The sequence below is a fragment of the Centroberyx gerrardi genome, chromosome 5, assembly GCF_048128805.1.
Source record: "Centroberyx gerrardi isolate f3 chromosome 5, fCenGer3.hap1.cur.20231027, whole genome shotgun sequence".
Lineage (NCBI taxonomy): Eukaryota > Metazoa > Chordata > Actinopteri > Beryciformes > Berycidae > Centroberyx > Centroberyx gerrardi.
Window position 1 is genome coordinate 29,738,509 of NC_136001.1, and position 21,343 is coordinate 29,759,851.

Sequence of the window (21,343 nt, forward strand, 5' to 3'; positions counted from 1 at the left end):
CAATGGCTCCAAAACAATATGAGGACAAACATGCCAAAGTAAGTGCAACATCATCCTTAAGCAAAATCTGTGTTCTGTCTCGCTGATAAAGGGTGAATGGCCGTATCAACAACAAATCCTACACAAGACGTCTTCTCAAGTAACCGAGTACACCAGCATCTGGCCCATTAACATGATTCCCCCCAGAAACCCCAACCTCCGCGCACTCACGCACGCACACACACGCCCACGCAGATGCACACGCATGCACGCCAACTCATAAAAAAACATACACATGCATAGGCACGCACGCACACACTTAGTTCCAGCGGTACGCATTCATGTGACACACGAGCTAATCCCTCTTGCCGCAGCAGCTAGCGGCCCACTTGGAGGCCCTGTTGGTCTCAAGTCACCAGGCGCCAAGTGAATTGCTGTCGCAGTTCGGTGGCTCAATCTGCCCATTGTTAAGGAAGCTTATGACAAATCTCAATGAGCGCGGAAGCTTTGAGCCACTTGATTCTGTTACTTGAAGAGATTACGACCGAGGACTAACATGTCACATCTTAGTTATGGGCCTTGCCATATTTACAACCACAGTATTTACAACCACTGCATGAGGCTTGTGTCAAAAGACTTGTGGCATTTTTGCGAGTAGTTAGCATTAAACTGCATGAACGACAGGATAGAGTGATCAACAAAGTCCAGATGTCGGGAGTCTTCTCTTCTTGTAAACACTTTGCAATGGAAGAACACAAACATCTATGTAGGCACTGTGCCGGTCAAAAAATGCTTTGGGGCAATTTAACTGAGGTTTGACAATAACGTCTGCGACAAACCATATTTGTCATCTTGCGGCATGCAGTAATACACACTTGTGATCCACATAAACCTCTTAGTTCAATGCATCCATTGTGCAAGATTCTGCTTGACACTGCTCTATAAAGGCAACCTTTGTGATGTTGATTTTTTCAATGCATCCCTCAAGTCGACCCCAGGGTGAGCTGGCCTTTCCACACCAGATTCTGTTTAAAGGCGAGAGGAGGATGCTACACGGCAGCTCTGTCATGAAGGATTTGTCAGCGAGGACGCCAACACAGGGCTCTCTCTCACTCGGCAAACCAAAGACAGACAGCCTCGCCTCAGGTTTATCTCATTCCGTCCGCAGCGCTGCCCCACTTAACAAAGCCTTCGCCTGAGTGTTGATCGCTAGAAGTACACGTCGAAACATTTTGCCGTCTATAGGGTTTATTTTCTTGAGCTGAAAAGAAGTGCAAAACGCAAGCGCTTACGCAATGAGTCATATCTGCTGATGAGCTGGAGTTTCATTGTCAGAGGTCACCGGGTCACAAATATTGAGTGATTGTTAAAAGCAGGTTTTGTGTTTACCCTCTGTCACGACAGCTGTCACATAATCCAGGTTCTCTGTCTACATCAACCACAGTTATTTATTTATTTATTTTTTCCATTCACATGAAGCGCCGCAGTCGGTCCCATACCTCTATTATTCTGTCGTGGATTTGAAGGCCTCCTTCCTTATCCGCTGGACCTTTCTCAACAATCTTGGATACAAAGATCCCTTCATTCGAAGTGCCGTCATTGTCATCCTGTTGAGTAGATGATGATTACTTGACATGTGAATAAAAAAGCACATTGATCAGAATGTTTGGGAAAATACATAACTAGCGTGTAACACATTTATGACAGCAGCTATGCAAATGCTAAATAATTAAATCCAGTGTTTGTTCTCGTCTGCAACAAAGGAAATGTTAGCAGCGTTTCTTTTGAACTCTCAATGAAACTTGGTAACCTACTTTAAAAACCCCTGGAGATATTATGCAGGCAATTGAAATGGCTTGCCATTTGAATTGTCGGGTATGTGAGTCTTCCTAGTTAACAGCCGCTGCCTGTGGACCTCAACAGCCTGCAGTGACTGGCATAGTTGCAGGTGCATATAACGCGGTGCTGTGGCTGTGCCAGGATGGGCTGCCACTTCACATGCTTCCCAGGCCTGGCGCACTGACCCTGGCCTGCAGAGAGGCTAAATGTTGACTGGACACGTTGGATGGATATGAGGTACTCTGCATCTATCACTGTGGACGTGACCCCGATGTCAGAGCTAAGATTGGCTGAACAAAAGCTGCTGCCAGCATCCCTCTCAGCTCTCTCTTCAAAACCACATGAAACCCACTCTAGACTCCCGCTGAGCTGCGCGACACTACTAAATTTTAATGGGATACTTAAAGAAACCTCAGAAGTCACGCTGCGAACGCTGTAATTAATTATTTCTGGTCTGCTTCCTCTTTCAGGCTCATCATATACTCAGTGTTAACACTGCAGCGCTTTTCCACAAATTGCTCATGGATCTAAGGAACTGTGGTAACAGGACTGTGTGAGGAGCCTAATGCTTTGCCATGCATCACCCCTGCCTTGTGAGTTGTGGACTAACTCCAGCACTTAGTCCTTGTGGAGTCCACAAAAGAAGGCAACTAATTACTATTAGCCTAGCACCAAGCTATGCCAGCATAACAGGCCTTGCCCAGCCACATCTAACACGCGTCAAAAGCTACAGGGATATTAGCTATTTCCATTTTAATTAACAGTTTCTTGCATAGTAAACTGTTGATTTGGGACTGCCAGCGAAGCAAGAGCCAAGCATAATCTCTGCTCTCTTATGGTTAAGTTTGATACATGATTCTGTCAGGAGAGCTGGAAGGGCCCCAAATCTACAAGACCATAGAATCAGGAAAAACACACTACTTTTATGTTTAGATCTTTTTATAGTTTCCTGCTATAAAAAGCTTTTACTGTGATAATCTATGTCGCTACAGCAAAGTGCGTCACTGCGGCTATAGAAAAAACAGCCCTGCAACAGTCCCAGTGAAACAGATACGGAGAGCACCATTTCAATGGGAGCTGCACGCACACGCTGTAGAAAGAAGCTCCATGTATGGAAGACGCAGTTGTAACCGGCGTCGGGATATTTTGAAACCCTTCAGTCAGCAGACCTTGTGGCATCATTAATGAATTGCACATCAGAGCCTCGGGACAGAAAGCACAGTGGCCGTGAAAGGTTCAGCCTGGGATAAAAGACCCTTTCCACTCCTCTGTGTTTACCTCACCACTGAAATCCCCTCAATTAGAGACAAAACAACTGTGGTCAAAGCCATAATCCCAGATTTAACTCTCATAAAAGTAATTATAGTTTTTTTATCTGAAATGCCAAATCCGCTAAACCAGACCAATATATAAACACAATAAAACTTGATAGATGCGGTCCATCTATCCACAGACTTGAAAACATACGCGATGACTGTCTCAGCGATGTTAGTGCAGAGAAAGTTTGTGGTGCTTGGAAGTATGCGCTAGTCATTCCTGAGTTGCCATATGACACTTGGCTGATCACCGGGGAGATGAAACCTCCAAACAAGAGATCTGGCTTTGAACCTACCGCGCATGGTCGTCCTCCTATGATGTTAAATCCCAGAGATCCGCCCTCCCGATAGAGGACTACTGTCACGCCTTTCGTCTCGCCTTCCTACACACAGACAGAAAACAGACAAGACAAGACAAAGACACATGAATAAGGACATGGCAGCACGTTATTCATAATAATCCATTAGTAATTCCAGTGAATGACTGAATGATTAAACTGGAGGAGAAAAATGACCAACAAACTATTGACCTCATTAGAGGATACACCCTCCTATACACATTATGGGATGATGTGAAAGTGGATCATTCCTCTCTTTCCCATGTCAATCCACACCATTCTGTATGACTTACTCAGCCCTAAGACCAGAAGCCGTTAAGTGAGCGGTTCAAGGAAAGGCTAAGGCCCCTTTCCTCTCACAAAACGTTGGCCCATGTATATTAATACACCAAAAGGCCTCTTAGTCAGTGGCGAGATGACATGAAGAACTCTGGGAAACTCGCGCAGTCAGCTCTTAATCAGTTTTTTTTTAAAGGGGGACCTAGAGGGAGGTACTAGGAAACATAATTTCAGCTGCCATTCCAGTGCGCCGCAACATACAGGGACTAAATATAAAGCAGATATTATTGGCATGTACAGTGTCCCGGCTGCCATATAGGCTGTATGCCATGTTGTGCATGTCAGGCCACGCAGGAATGTGCACTCCTGCACCGTGTCACTGCAGCATTAGCAGCACATGTTTCCACATGATGGTGACTACAGCCCGTTATTGTAAACAGTAACGACCCATTAGCGAGCAGATAGTTGGGCATTACGTGAAAACATGAATATGACTATGACATTTGAGGAATGAAAGCTAATTAAGTTAAAAGCATATCAGATTATTCTCTCATTCCAAGTGAGCCATGTTGAATCGGCTGCGACCCACAGAACTAATTGGATAAGCTTTTAAGGTGTTTTCACATTTAGCCCGTGAGAGCCGTTAAAATGAACTCAGAGTCATTAAGGAAGCATTTTTGGCGCATCTGTGAACACTCTGGACAAAACTGTAATCCCTCAGAAATGAAGTGAATCTCATCGGGAGGTAGTCCTTTAACTAAAACCTTAGGTATGCCTAGGTGATAAAAAGAAGAAAATGTTCCTATGCAAAACTTGATTATATAGGCATAATGTGGGGGGAACAAATGGGAGCGATGATAAGTACCAAAATATAACGGCAAGGTTAGTGTAAGTTTATGGAAAAAGAGGAAGAAGACGGATTGTTACTGAAGAGAGAGAGAGACAGAGTAAACTGGGAGAGAAACATGGCCTCCTGCTCACTGGTGACTTGGCAACTGACTCTGAGCCTTCACCTCATCACCAGTCACACTTTCCGAGTCTGTCCTCCATCATGCTGCTTCCCCTCCGTCTGCCTCTTAAAAACACTGTGTCTAATTACAGTGTGGGGAAAGCTGAATGAAGACCAAGTAAAGTTTGACAGGAAAATATTATTGATTCACAAAACTATTGGCCTGCAATCAGGAGGCAGGCACTTAGTGGCTGCTTGAAACGAGATGTGCAATAGATGGAAAAATGATTCATTCATGACCGGAATAATCAGTCAAGGTATTTCGGCGAGCTTGTGAAAGATGTGGCAAGTTTGCTTTCTATTCAATTAGTGGAGCACTACTCTAGCACTATACATAAAGGAAATAGGTTTTCAATTTTGTGGTGAGATTAATAACTTCCAGTGAGCTCTGGCAGGAGGGTGATTGATTTTCAACATTATTATGATGGAAATTGCACAGTCAAATCTCTGCCATACCCGTTTGACACCCGCGCCTTGGCGATAACTAATGGGCTACAATAATTTTGTTAAATGATCTCAAAGATCCGCGCTTGAAAATTAGACCGTGATTAGCCTAATCAGATTGAGCCCGTGATTACCCAGATCAAATTCAGCGGAGGGCCAATCTGTTTTATGTCTCGTGATTTTGATAGAAGCTCTTTATCACATCATGAAGCATAAACATTGTCACCCGAAACAGCTATAAAGGGGCTCAGTTCAAAAACAAAGATCCGAGTCTGAACGGAAAGTGTGACAGCAATCCTAACAGAACCAGAAAGAAATCTGAACCCTCTTTTTTGTTTTGGTTTTTGAATTCTCATTAGCTCACTTAAAGAAAGCCAAATTCTGTTTCTTTAAGCAGTGCTAGGACTACTAAGAGAACACACCCTTGCTATCCAGTCAGTTATTCCACATGACCAAGGTTGTCCTCAAACTCTCTCTCAGTCGCTGCCTGGCTGCTAAAGGAACACATTACAATCCTCCATCTGGGCCAGCCTAAGCCTAAGCCAAACCCATACAGAGTGACTAAGAACTTGAAAACAAAAAAAAGTAGGTTACCTGTCAAACGTTGCGCAAAGTGATGGGCCTATTTCCCCCCTATTTGGCGAACAAATATGTCATAACAAAAAATTTCAAATAGGCCATAAATTGCGGCAAATCTGATAACAACTGATCACGGATAGCACAAGCGGGAGAGTCGGGCCGGGGCTCAAAGAGAGTTGCAGTGCAGTGGCAGTCTGCGAGCCGCCCGCCTCCCACAGCTAATTCCACTTGTGTCGCTCTATTTCATACCGCCATGTGTGCACTGAGGTTCTCCCACCAAGCAATCCTGTTCACTGCTTGACTGGATCCAGAGAAAAACTCTTTTACAGGGGGAAAAAAAAGCCTTCAAACTAACCACATTATCCATAAAATGTTCTTTTTCCCCCCTTCCAACCTGTTCTTTCTCTTATGTGGGCGATTTCTTAAACAATTGCTATGCCCTTCGTATATGTGTATAGTGTCTTTCTTCATTCTGTTTACATTGAGTTTCACTGACAATAACGCCGTTAACGTATTCTCCAAGGTTGGATTTTAATATAGCACTGTCAAATGAATTATGATAACCAACATGCACTGCAGGCCGAGCGAGTGTCTTTATGCCAGCATGAGCGATTTCACCATTTCACTGCATCGCTGGTTTTGGTGTGCAATTTACCAGTCTACCGGAACAGATTTCACTGGGAATTGAGCCCATGATGAACAATATAAAAAAAAAAAAAATGTTTGAGACGGTAACATTAAAGTTAGTCATCTTTGAAATATGTCAGTTAGGCAAGATGTGTTGTTGTGTTGCTGTTACTGATACAAGAATGTTAACAAAATCCAGTGAAACAATTAAGTTAATAGGTGTAAACTCAAAGTGATGCAATAGCAAAGGGAGTTCCCATTCGTCCACATTATTTTCTGCAGCTGGACTGTGAGGAGGGTGTGTGTGTGGGCGTGTGTGTGTGTGTCATCATGTGTATGTGAATTGGTAGTAATGCAATAGCTCTTCATCTTCTTCTTCTTCTTGGACAGATTTTATTACCAAGCCTGATCACAATCTGACCACTCCCTACTGCTGATCACTGAGGCAGGGCATTAGCTACACCCTGCTGTTCCTACTTCCACAAATGAACTGACTTATGGACTTCTACATCCTTGATGTTTATAATTGATAATTACAGGAGGCATTAGGTTATTAAATCTGAATCATAAAACTTCAAGGCTTACTCTTTACACCAGGGGTTCCTTCTTCCAGACATATTAGCTCACAGACTTCCATCTAAGAAGATTAGTTGTGATTACATACAGTATGATACAGATAATGTGTGATTTAGTAGACATCTTTTTACACTTTTAGGGGAAGAGAGGGAAGAGTTGAGAGGGATAACTGTGATCAAAACACACCATCACATTGTGCAATATTCCAAAAATCTTGGTAAAATGATCCTTTTAGTTGTTACAATGCTTGGGAACTCCTTCAAAGACCCCTAGAGGTCCTACAGGCTCCTGCTTTGGGATCCACTGCTTCACACCATGCTTGTTCGCATTAGGTGCTATTACTGCTGTTGCATTCATGGCTATAATTTGTTATTATTGTCTCAGGGAAAGGGCGAACATCTGATGACAGAAAGTTTCAAACAAGCAAGCTGCGAGGAGGCAATATAACTGGAACCTGGCTCTTGGTGTGTACAGAACTGCAGTAAATATTTGGCCCTGCCTCCCCCCCCCCCCACCCACCCCCCCTTTGACTGCCAGCTGGCCAGAAGCGCAGCTGACATCCATGTCTCAAAGCAGACAGCAAAGAAACAAACTAACCCTCCTGAGCAGGAGGACTGGCCTCCGCAAAACCCCTAAAAACTCCTGAAAACTTGAGAATAAGAGGGTAAGGGAATTAGAGTAAGCTATGGGCTTCAAAAGTCTGACTTTCATTCACATTTGGGACGAAGTAAACAAATACTGTCCAAACAACATGCAGGCCCAATAACCTGGAGATACCAATTCCCATACTGCAAACAAATATGTTGAGAGAGATGTTCCAAAACACACAAAATTGACCCCAAAAGGTATTTATACATGAAGATGTCACTCATTTGAAATCTATTTCTAATTAGAATTTAGAATTAGAGGAGAAAAGTATTGTTTAGATAGACTTGCAAATACACGTTTAGGGAGAAATTGTATTGAATCTACGTGTACAAACACATTTTTATATGCATTTTGACACATATCTCTAAACATATTCTGAAGTATATGGATTTTTGGTATTTTTTTCTTTTTATGAATACATTTTTTGCACTATGGGAACACAAGTTATCCCACAGATGATAGGCAAGGAAACTAAGGGTGAGTAGGAGAGGAAAGGGGAGAAAAAAACTCTGCTTCTGCTCCCCTGAAATCGGAACTTCTGCTGCCTTACCTTGCACGGGAAAGCCAGTGTCTTGGTGAGCGAGTCGATCCTCGCGCTGTACTCGGTGAATTTCTTCTGATACTTCAGCGCTGTCATCTGCAGCTCGTTGTGCACGGCGGAAAGTTGCGCGAGCAGCGACTTCTCCCTCTTGTTGGCTTTCAGCGACTGCTTCTTCAACTCTTTATCCAGGCTGATAACTTTGCCGTGCAGCGCGCTGTTGTGCGCCTTCAAGGCTCTCAGGCAGCAGTGGCCGCTGAGCTTCTGCTCCTTGTGGGTGAGCATCAGCCCGCAGCCGCTCTCGCAGATCCCCACCGGCCTGTAATCGCACGTCTCGCGCATATGAGCATCCATGTCCTTCAGGCTGAGCACCTCGTTGCATCCTTTATTCCTGCACTTCGCCGGGGAGTAGTCGCACATCTCGGCGTGCTCGGCCAGATGCTGCAGCCTCACCACTTTCTCGCAGCCTCTCGCATGGTTGTCGCACTTGATCTCCAGCTTCAGGATCAGGCTCTTCAGCGGCAGGACGTGGTTCAGCTCTTTGGTGGAGATCCGCTGACATTTGACGGGGCAGCTGCTCTGCTGCACGACCCAGGGCAGCACGCAGCCGGCGCAGAAGACGTGACCGCACGGAGTCGTCAGCGGGTCCTCCAGGACTTTATTGCACAAGTTGCACTTGAAGTCCGGGTCCACGGTCCCCTTGAAGCGGTCCAACTCGAATCCCATGGTTTTTCTTTTCTTTTTTTTTTTAAGATAAAGTCCAAAAGCCAAAAGTTTGGGATTCGCCCCCTCCCTCCGCAGATCAGAGTAGGAGCAGTGGGGCGTTTAGCTGGTCATTGGTGGAGCGCTTACAGACAGACTACAAGCTCTCCTCACTGTCTAAACTAAACTAATTGACCGAGACTTTTGGTGCGTTCAAGTGCTCCTCGTAAGCTGCTACTTCCGAGTTCACAGGTTGTAGGGCGAAAATACCACTTGTGGCGGTCGGACATGACAAAAATGGACCCTGTAACAAAAGTATTTTTTTGGTGTGTGTTGTTTCATTTTAGAAATCAAGTGGAACTGCAATATTTTGGCACAATGAAAAGGGCACAATCTGCATCAATCATGTAATTAGATAGATAGATAGATAGATAGATAGATAGATAGATAGATATATAGATAGATAGATAGCTAGATAGGTAGATAGATAGATAGATAGATAGATAAATAGATAGATAGATTACCTGTATTTTACCAAGGAGAGCCAACTGAGAGCTGAGCTGTCTTTTGCAACTATACAATAAAAATGTGAAGAGGTCTACACAAAACAGACACATGCCTACACATTACAAAGAGACAACACATTCCAATAGACCAAGCAAAAACAGGTACGCTACATTCCTTCAGGACAACAGTTCATTCTACTTATGAGGTACATAAAAAAATAAATACTCGAAAAGCTTATGTGTGACAACTGAAAGTTAAAGAGTGAAAACAGAAAGATATAACAGCACCCTGTACTAACCCAAACAAAGGCAATCAATTGTTGGCACAACTTTCATGCTCCCTGCCCCCTAAACATCAGATCTTATAAAAATGTCCCACTTCCTCGCTCGTATTTACCACTTTGTTGGGTTGCTCATGTGCCCTTAACCGTTAAATGCGATATTTCCGACGGTCCCTGAAGGCAGCATTCCTAGGGGCGAAAGTGTGGAGGAATTTTCTACCGTAACTACTGTATGAGCCGCGCATAGGATGACGTTGAGATTTTGGCACAATAATGTGGCCTCTTCACCCTTTTGCTGACACAAAACAACATTTTTATGAATTATTTATTACAAGCGTATTTATTTGTAACCACTAAACACAAATAAGTCTATTGTACCCTATACTATAAACAGTCTCTTATTTATGGTTTTCATAATGTGGGCATTGTGAAGCCCTTTGAGACTGTAACTGTGATTAAGGGCTATAGGCTACAAATAAACTTGACTTGACTTATTCATCTGAAAATACAAAATACATACCTCATTTATTTTTCAAACCTAGCCTGGAATATTGCTCTCCTTTCACAACATCCATATATCCCACAGGGATGTGCAGGGAGTTTAAGGATGACTACTAATGATTGACTATTGATTCCAATATTTAAATGCTAGACGGCATGGCACGGCAGTTGAATATTTACACCCCAGTGGGTGAGAGTTCAGACATGCACAATACTTGCAAAAACAAATGACGGTGGAAGGCCATTACCAGTACAACCACAAGCAAGACGTGTTTCAACATATTTTGACGGAGGAGGTGATAGTGCAAAAGTTAGGAAAATGAACCTAAATCGCTATGTGAAGTATGAAAAGGAATATTTGAGGCAACTCTGTGGGATTCTCATCTACGCGACTATACACACCTCTCACCACACTCCTCGTGTAAAGGAAGCATGCCATTACTCTGTTTTACCGCTTTCACTTGAGTGCATTTTACATCTCAGCAGGAGGCAGGCCTACTACAGGCCTGAAAGTATTTGAATTGTAAATCATAGAAGGGCAAGTCAACGGGTACACTGGATTTGCTTAGTGAAAGCACAAGCATAGCCACTGCTCTGACCTGCACTGAATTGTCTTTTGTAGTTAGAGCGTAGAGACTCGATCGGTTCAGACCCTGCTATGTTATTGACTGGATAGATACGCATTTCTATTGGCTGCCTGGTCTTTGGGAAATCCGGTTTTATGCAATGCCATGCTCAATAAAACCTTTCCACATGTGCATTATCCAGAACTAAAAACAAAAGGCTTATCAAAGACATCATGGGCAAAAGTGTGACAGAAAGAGACTGAGCTTGAAGGTAATCCTAGACTGATGTTATGAGTTATAGATGTGGTGTGGGAAAAAAACTCCCTTTGCATAATATGTCAAAGGCCTATGTACTGTATACACATGGTGACAGTATCATGAAATGACACATATGGAAAAATGAATGGATGGAAAGAGTGTATTGGTGTTTCGCTTTAACGCCTGAAATGAGAACAACTTCATTGGTTTACACAAGGTAATTGGAATTTTTCATGCTCTAATCTCTCCTGGATGCACACATCCTCAGCCCCCCTACAGCTATATTGTTACTACAGAGAAGTCAGAGTATAAGCTTGCCTGCAAATGGGGTTTCAGCACCTGGCGTGACGGTACTGTGGAAGTGCCATGCTGGAGTACACCCGCCTGTGAGTGCAGGGGAATCAAACCCCCAACCTTTCAGTTATCGGCCAGCCTCTCCAGTCCTAAGCCAACCCGGTTGTGATTTATTATTTCAGTCAAGGAACTAACAACCTGCCTGCGAATAACTGTTTACCGTGAGATTCAGATGTTTAGTCTGCCTCTTGAGTCACAGAGATGTTTGTTCTCAAAATGGAGTGAGAATAAATATACACACAGTAAAAAAACAAACACCCAACGGCGCCACCAATTTATGATTTGGATATTACTGAGATATAGTATTTTATTTTAAACTTTTCCAGAGCCAGAGCAAACATAAAGGTATTTGGATTTGATGCTGTGTGTTAAAATAAAAGGTGTGACCGTGTGGCATGTTAAGGAAATTGATATGCTATCTAATGTGGTTGAGAATGGTCTGTTTAGGAATGTTTCCCGGATGAAGTGGCAACAGGGGGGCTCAGACAAGTCCATGTTGGGTCCGGCCCAAAGACAGACCGCGTCGCGGTGGAGATAAGAATTAATCCCAGCCCTCCAACTCCAACTGTGAGTGACGGATCAGGACAGACTGGAACTGAACGCTCCCACCCGACCTGGGTCAAAATAGCATCTAAAGATACTTTCCATGGTTTAATCCAACTTAGACATTTCTAGTTTCTAGTTTTATGGCACCATTTGACCTTTCGTGGCTTTACGGCAGATAAACTGGACTGTTATTTACATTTCACACCATCACATGGAATCTATTAGATAAGAGAAGGGAGAAATACCACGTTTTGCACAGCGAGAGGACTTGTTTATTCAGTTTGTCTCGTGATGCGAGGCGATGATTCAGGCCGCAGGCAAATCTGTCCGGGCAAAAATCTATCTGAGTGACACGCGTCATCTCAGGTTAGTCATCAAGGGAATCTATGGCTTATAAATTGTGTAGTGAGAAAGTGCATCAAGGTTTGTTCTTCCTTAGACAGCAAAGAAGTGCATCATCATTTTACAGCATGAGTGATATGGATAGAGCGCTCCTGGGTTTCATTGCTGAACCGTCTTACTCTTCGCCTTTGTTGTAAAGCAACAGAGGGATCTAGGTTTCAGCATGTGTGATGAGGGTGTTCTGTACGGCTTTGGAGTCGGGCCATTTAGTAATCATCACCACCCCTCTTTAGATATGTCAAAGACATGAGGGCCATGTGGGAAACTGCGAAGATGAGTTATTGCTTTTCGGGATGCCTTTTCATGTTGCACTGAAACATGATGTACTTACCAAAGGAACACACTATCCATCTCGCTGTGGTTTCCCATGCGCCTGCAACTCCCTCGGGAGTCGGCGATATTGTCGAAACCGAGTTTAAGTCCGACCCGAGCGATTTATACTTCAGGAATACGGTTTGTTTTTCTTGCAAACATCAATGACTTATTGTGCCTTTCATGGGGGAACTGAAGCTGTGTGTGCCTCTCGCTTCTCGAGTGAATGAGTAACTCTCCAAGCTGTTTGTAAAGATCTCAAGGTGACCTCGCCGCGGCACCGCTCGGAGGAGGGCCGGGCAGGTTGGGAACGAACAAGGCTACACTCGCCTCCCTCGGGACGCCACTGACAGATGGTGTGAGCCAAACAACCGCTCTGGCCCTGTCAGTCTGTTATGACAGTGAACAGCAGCTCAACCGTCACAATATCCTCGCAGGCATAAACATGTGAGTGTGTGATTGGTAATGATTGCACAACACAGGTGCTGTTGAAATACACTCACGATGGCATGAAGGTATGAAATTCTTAATTTGTTGTTATTAAGTCTCACAAGTGGGGAGTGTTGCTAAATGGAAAGTGTGTCTGATGTATATACTTAACAGCTAGATCAGGATCTAGCTCATAAATACATAAAAAAAATAGCTCTGCAGTAGAGACTGCGGTAGATACTGGTGTTGCAAGATTCTTGCAAGTGCTAATCAGATCACAATCAGAAACTGCTGTGTGTAAATGGACAATGGCCAATTAATATTTTGCCTACATACACCAGACTGTTGTGAATTCTCTCCGGGAGGTTTAGAGACAGGATATGGGTCAGTGGAACCCAGAATTACCCAAAAGCAAAACTGCACAAGGAGAGAAAATCCCCATTTTATATGAACTAAGTCAAAGTCTAAGAACAAAATCTGACCTAAATCTGCAGTTACATACAGTAGCTAATTAAATCTCCATGGGATACTATGAGAAGGGGCTGGGCCTAAAACTGGATAGGAGTCTTGACCTGACCAAAATGGACGCAATATTCAATAGTATATATCACAATGCATACTCTTACAAAAATTAGAATATATAATCATATGTGTTCTGGGTATAAATCTACCTGAGAAGCATTATCTGTAGAGTGTGATCTGCCATAGATCTTGTATAAAGCCTTCAGCATTTTGGCAGATGGACTAGCATAATGCATTAGTTACAGAGGTTTCCAAGGCACAAGTGTGTAATATTAGGAACAGATGAGTCTTTTTGCAGGGGGAGGGGGGTGGGGGGGGGGGGGGAGGCACTCGAGAATCTCCAAAACAGGATGGAAGAAAATAATCAAAAGTTCCATTCTGGAAGCTCGGTTCCCATCGGGTCCATAAATAACACAATAAAACTTGGCACATCTTATCTCCATCACTTATTAAAAAACAATAAAAGAAAGGATTTTTTTAAAAAGTGATTCACAAAAGCATTAAGGTTTTGATTTCAGGTCCGTGTAAAACACATTTAACATTTTAAACATTTAAACATCTAAGTTTTCTACATAACATATTTTCTTATGCACCCAATCAGCATGACAAACAAAAGCTATACCACATTCATCAGATGAATAATGCATGTACTTTGGCTTGTCATTGTATTGTATCCTTTTTTTCTAAACTGGACTTGCATGCATGTACTCGCTGACCTATGTATAGGGTGAGGTGTAAGAATAATATCTGCTGTAGCTGGGTCAGTCTTGTTGGAGGAGCTGTTCTTCACTGCTGTGTAACACCTGAGGCGGGGTGACAGCAGGACTGGAGCTGCAGATACAAGCTGCCATGCTGAAAGCTTGGTGATAATGAGAACAGCGACCATGAACCAACAAGCCGTGACTGCGGTGTTGACAGGCACAGTTCACACTCGCTCACTGCGACTAACCCCCACATGCATATTTAACAGAGATACAGAGCAGGTATGACTCTTTTTATTTTTGGAAATACAAAACTCAAGTGTTGATTGTTCGCTTGTTTTTCATGCTTTAACGCCAACCAAAAAACTTCAGTGTTGAAATGGATAGACGATAAAACAAATCATAATAACTGAGTCACAGTGAACCCATTATGCAGAGTACAGAGCAGATGTGGCCTACCTGTGGTGTCCATAATTGGTCCTTTGATGACAGATGTCATTACTGATGAATAATGGAACATTATGACTAATGCATGACACAAAATGAAAAAAACTGTGATTAATTTTTGTTCATTGATGAAGAGGCAATTCCATATTGGAGAAGCCAGTCAAAAGTTTGTATGCAAGTATGAAATTGGAATAATGCCAAACTTACAAGATTCTGGGGCTAAGACGGGATGTGATGAAAGGTTTAGAGTGTATAAAGAGGTCAGTGTTACCAGGCGAACTCAAGTAGTGGTGCTAAGATTGGAGCTGACACTAACAAAGTCTAAGGACACAAAAGTAAGAAATGGAACACGTACTCTAGAAAATGGGAGGCAATGGGCCCCTTAAGAGACATTTCAGCAAGCACAATCAACACTTATGTTCAAGGGCAAGTACAACAGGCTCGTGGAGCCCTTGGTCTTCACACAAGGAAACCTGCAACAAGCCAACGCTATATTAGAAAAAGAGGAAGCTAGTAGTGGAGCAAATGCATTGCCAGGAAGAATCAGCAAGGTGAGGCAAAGCAGTTTCACAAGCTAAGAACGGACAATGGATGAACTGGGACAGTGTAGAGAGAAAGAAGCTTAGATGGAAAGCGCTTTGGAATATGAAGGTATCTATGACTGGCAAACAAATCAGGAAAGAACTACTACTGAATAGGCACAAGTTAGGTGCAGCTAAGGATTTGGAAATGCAAGCAGACTTAGGCTAGCAACGTACAGTACAGTCTCGCCATAGAAAGTCAGCACCAGTCTAAGACCTGACCTGTCATTGTGGTTCAATACTCAGTGGACTGTAGAAGTCACTGTGCCATGGGAAGATGCAGTAAAAGAGGCATAAGAAGGGAGGAAGCCCACACTGATCTAGCAGCCAATGCTAATCGGTGAAGCTGGATTGTCAGGATATGGCCTGTGGAAGTTGGGTGCTGTAGATTTGTAGTCACATCCACTGTTAGCTTACTTTGTGGTCAGGGTTTACAGCAGGCCACAAAGGCAGCTTCTGAAGCAGACAAAAAATGTAGTCTGTGACTTTGGCTGAAAAGGAAGGACATCAGTCGGCGTCCAAAGCATGGAAATCTGTCCCTTGACTAAGACAAGAGTTATATATAGCATATGACGCCATAATTATGGTAACAGAATGGAAGTCATACTCTGTTCACAGCTCTTGGTATAATCGTGTTAATTAAGCTTGCTGTTGGCAGATACAATCGGTTTCTGAACCGCTGAGTGGACTGTGGGTCAGCCATCTCTTCAGCCTATGATTATTAGCACAGTTTAGTCTCTGAACTGCTGAACGGGCCGTTTCAAGCCAGAAGGGTCCACCTTCCTATTAGATAGTTGAGACCAGTAGCGAGGTTATAAATGATCGGATGCAATGTGTAAGCCTGAGTGTAGATAGTCTTGTAGATGAGCGTAGTTCTGATCAGTGATGCCAGAACTTACTGTTGAGCTTGTTGAAGGTGTCATGGACGTAATTCAACCGTTACCTCATACAGGTGTAAGTATGTATCTGCTCACCTAAATAACACAAGGGATAGTTAGAACAGATCCTGTGTAGTGGTGAATGTCCTTTCCAACAATACAAGGGTGCATGGGTTCCTGCAGAAAAAGAAAGCCAGGTTTTCATCTCAGCTGAAACGAAAGACCTCACGGCGAAGATCGAAGCCACATTTCTGTGCCATTCGCTTAACATGAAAGTTTCTAGGCTACTTTTTCCCTGCCCACTGTGCCTCCATTTCTGTCACATCACATGTGGGTGATCGCTGATGAACCTGACACTATGTTCCCATCTGCGGACCAGTAAGTCGACATGATAGGACACATGGCAGATACTATTCTGTTTTGGCTTCGACATGTAATTTTAATACATCTACAGCAAACACAGACAAATCTGAATGAGTCACTGAACATTGCCAACATTTCTCTGCTTTTATCATACGAGTCTGCAAGCAGCTCATTAGATACTTATTTTTGAATATGGTAACACATAATTAGATCAAGGCTGAAGAAATACACTGAGTCAAAATTTAAATGATGGTGAAATTGTCTTTCTGAGCCAGAAAAAAGTCAGATTAATTCCCGATTGCACATTAAACGACTGTTTTGGCTTGAATTCACTTCAAATTTGTCCTCACTACCAGGTGTGTGATGTAGTAATCTTCAAAATAGGTCAACTGTAAATGAATATTTGGATACTCTTGGATTTGTATGCATGGCAGTTTTCCACAGGGATGAAAAGGCTTTTAAAAATACACAGGGCTAAAAAAAATCAGGATATGGGCAGTCTATCTTCTATTGCACTATTCTCGGAAATAAATCGAAAATAAACACAATTTTCCCATTGGGATAAAAAGTATAGGGGATGTGTGAGCTGTTGCTTTTAAATGGATGGTTTGGGCGGTAGTTTTGATGAATAAATTCCAGCCCAAACCTGGATACTGCGAGACTATCCCTTATATATTCATTCTAATTAATAAAACAAAGTAAAGGGAAGGAACCACAGTTATTTCACATTGTGGAGCATACTCCACAGAGATTATGGGCGCCCACAAATCAAATATGACCACAATCTCTTTTTCACCGATTAATTACAGCCAATGCATTCATCCAAAACTCAATGTTTTCTACTGAGAATTTCACAACACCGTTTCAGTGGGCTAATCAGTTCAATGGGAAATTTATGTTGTGTGACAGGTATTTGGGATTGCACAATTTTGACATAACAAAACAGACACACCGTCGTTACTGTGTGTGTGATCAAGGACAAAAACAAACAGTCAGACCAGGTATTCCAGCAGTGCGCCATTGAGTGTGGTTCATGGAGGGATAATTCAATATACACGGAAACAAGGCAATGGTCTGTGTAAGTAACATTAGGAGCTAATCGGAAACAAGCCCCTTCTAATTAGCCATTACCAAAATAACAGACTGAGGTCATAGTTATTGCTTTCCCTTATGGGGAACACTGCTCTGGGTCTGACTCAATCTAAACGGTTGCTGAAATGAAGTATTTTTAGAGTCAGAGCTCTAAGTGCAGGCTTTATCTACAGCTGGACCCACATAATCAAGTGATTGTTGCAATTTCCCCAGTGTTATGCGCTGCCATGTCAGTTTCAAAAATAGAGCTTCAAGTGGTAATCCGCGGTAATTCCTTGTTTTCTTTTCTTTCTGCGTCTTCGGTACTAACGCTGATTGCTGTGGTGTTTACTGCACTGCACTTCCCAGAGATCACCTGTCAATCAAACGGTGTGGGCGGAGCTTGGGTTTTCTGTTGATGAAGTTTGAGTTTCTGTAGGCGGCGCTCTTTTCTTTTTCTGTTCAGCCATTCAGCCAGTGGCTATTTGCTGCTCATGCCAACTACTCACGTCTTCTTCTGTTTATTCCAAACAAACCCCAGTTGCTGCTGCCGGAAAAGTAAAACGCATCACTTCCTGTGTGGCAGAGGATTTTTCCCGGGAAAGACCTACCAGACACCGGGTGTTTAGAACAGTAAATGCAGCAAATGTAAAAGCACTGATGAACTGGATATAGAGTGAATCACTATTTTGCTATATCAATCGGCAATAGAGAATAGCAAAATGGAAATTTATTTACGTGAAAATATCATGGATTATTACTTTAAATGTTGTCTTTAGAGTTGCTTATGCCCTGACATCTTTCACCGCCCTATTTCAGAAGCATGATGCCCCGAGAGGCAAATACCTCTCCTCCACTTGGACCATAGGAGTCTTTGCCTGCCAAAGCTCTGGCTTTGCCTGGCTGGATCAGATGGGAACGGAGATAGTGGCTCTGCTTATACACTCAGGACCAGTGTGAAAACAAACACACCTCCACAGCTGAAGAACCCTCGTGTAAACTTTGTCCCAAGAAAGCTCTCTCTCCTTTATTTCTCTCCTATATCTTTATTTAAAGATGCTGGTTATTATGCTGTGGATAATGTTAGGAGATAAATCTCACAATGGAGCCCAAAATAATACGTATACTGACATATTTGCATTGGTTTCAAAATATTGCGTGCAAAAATATGTTAATTCCTCTTGCAAAACTTGAGTATCCTATTTAGCATTCCAGTACTTGACCTACTTGTTTGACACAAATGAGCAATGCTTGAATAACTGTTTTGTAGAAGAATGTGAAAATATTAGCCTTGAGTTTGTCCTGATTTGTGACTCAGACCACATTTTGCATCTCATTTGGCTGCTGTAATGGCATAATATATAGTAAATGTATAGGAGGCAGTAAATATTCATACACAAAGTGCTTTACAAACAATGAAACGATAACAAATAAAAGCCGGTGAGACATATAATAAAAACACCAGACACAAATGAAAAACAGGGTTGCAGAAGAATAAAGTATGATAGGTAATAAAATGTAACAAGAATAAAATAGGTTTTACAGCATAATTCAAAAGAAGACACTTATTTTGCCAGACTTAACTCCTCAGGCATGATGTTTCAAAGCCTATAGGACCAAGACAAACAGCCAAACTGAGCAAAGCCTTAACAGTGATCAATAAGATTTAAAAATGAATTGACAGAAGTCTCTCAGAAGTATTTAAAGACAAAACCAATCAAATATTTGTGGTAAAAACATCTTTTGTGTATGGTGCTTAGAGTTAGGAGATGTTATGCCGACAAAGGAAACAGCACTGGCCCGAGACTTGAGGCACTTCACACCAAATCAACGAAGAACTAACAATCACGGTTATGAAAGTTTTCCATTGGCGGGTGGTCCGGGAAATAACAGCCCGGTCTCTCAGTTAGAATCGTATGATCAGTTGATTTGAAGGCAAGCCGCGCTAACACTGATCACAGAATCAGCAGTCCATCAGGAGATCATTAGTAACTTTGAGAATGGCAGTTTCACTTCTCTGATGCTTATGAAAACCAGATGTTTTTTTTTTGTTTTGTTTTGTTTTGCAGCACTGAATTAATAACGTTTTATTTATAACACGATAATACATAATAATACACATTTGGCTCACACCTCAATGGCTTTGTTTTCCAGATCGAAATGATGAGGATTTAATGAGCTTCAGTGAGATTCGACCTTTATGAATGAATGAATTTATTTTTTAATCAAAATTGAGTTGATGTTAGAATGTTAGCCTACTTGTTACTTGAATGCTTGTGTGGTGTTATTATTATTATTATTTTTTAAACAATCTTTTGGGGTTAAGCTAAAAAGACAGAAAGTATATAACAGTTTTAATAACAATATCTCATTATCTCAGAACTGCACTCCTAGATAGAACCTTATAATTCCTAACTCAGTATTTGCTGTTTCATACAGAGCCATGTTGTGTCCATGGGTGTCTGTGAACTGTCCACCTGGCTGCCTTGGTGTCCTCCACGTCAAAAGTCGCCTCTACAGCAGGCCCAAATCAGCGAGCAAGAGAAAATAAAACCTTGTGTTATAATCCTTTCATGCCACATATAATAAAGCTTTAAGGCCGTACGCCGTCCTCACACCAGACGGGGCTTAAGTGGCTTGCATATTCTGCCACTTTTATCTGAACGTTCTCCAGCGTAGCTTTAAATTAGCCCATGATGTCACGCTTTTCAGTGTTGTGGCCAGACAAGCGCTTTGGTTATAAAGAACTATGTCAATATCTTTGTTCACCAGAACGCAGCCAAACCACAAGAAAGGTTCGACTTTGACATAAAACAAGGTTTTACGGAGGAGAACAGCTCCCTACTCCCGATTACAAATCTGCTTAAACTCGTAGACTTGGTTCTTTGAATATCATAGCAGAGAACCATATGCCATGCTCGCCAAATCATGACATCTGTGGTGAATTTAACTTCGCTGGCCTCAGATGTTTAATTTGAAGCTAATTCCCATAATTAAATAAACCTAATTGAGAAATTTAATGGTTGATGAAATGGCTTCTCATCATGTCTTTACAAATTATATTTTCACCTTACAATGGAGGGGGGTTGGTGTATGTCAGTCTACAGATAGATACCGCATAGTGGTATTAGAAAATGATTAAGCTGACATTAAGCACATATGCACAATTCAAAGCAAGTCCATATAATAAGTGTGTAGATTGCACAAATTAAACCTTGGCCTAACAGGCTATGGTTCACATTTTGGAACACACGGTTATGCAGTGCTAGTTGTAGCCGAGGTCCATTACTGACTCACAGGGTTAAAAAGTTTAACTTCAAGACACAAAGAAGTTGATCTGACAAAAACACACACACTCACAGAATGATAGCCCTTCCAAAACCAATATAATGCTACCCTTTGAATGCTGTGGGTATATGATTATTCCACCACAATTTCCCCAATATTATATTTGAGCTGAACATCCTTGCCTCATTGATAACAAAAAATCATGATCAAATGGTTAAAGTAAACCATTATGCTTGGATATGTCAATAATAATACATGAACTGACCAAAAATAAGGAAAAGACACATCTGTATATGATAGACTCACATTTAGTAAGCAAACAAAGTAAGATATCATATGATATTTATTCTGAGTTATCACTGCCAGAACCAAAGATTATCATTTTTCCAGTGAGTTCAGACTTGTGGCTTTCACTGCTTCACTGTAGGGAGAGTTCAGCTCTGCAGGAATTCAGGACACTTAC

The 21,343-nt window shown here is 42.2% G+C and overlaps 1 protein-coding gene across 1 annotated transcript in view; it reads right to left on the reverse strand.

Annotated features, from left to right (window-relative positions):
• Positions 1–9,032, reverse strand: part of pdzrn3b (PDZ domain containing RING finger 3b) — an 89,319-nt gene extending 80,287 nt beyond the window's left edge. Inside the window, exons 1-3 of the mRNA XM_071919942.2 lie at positions 8,185–9,032; positions 3,431–3,517; positions 1,479–1,586 (exon numbers count right to left, since the gene is read on the reverse strand). Coding sequence (XP_071776043.1) covers positions 1,479–1,586; positions 3,431–3,517; positions 8,185–8,898 — 909 coding nt within the window. The 5' untranslated portion in view covers positions 8,899–9,032. The remainder of the gene's footprint in view (positions 1–1,478; positions 1,587–3,430; positions 3,518–8,184) is intronic.
• Positions 9,033–21,343: the final 12,311 nt, after the last annotated feature.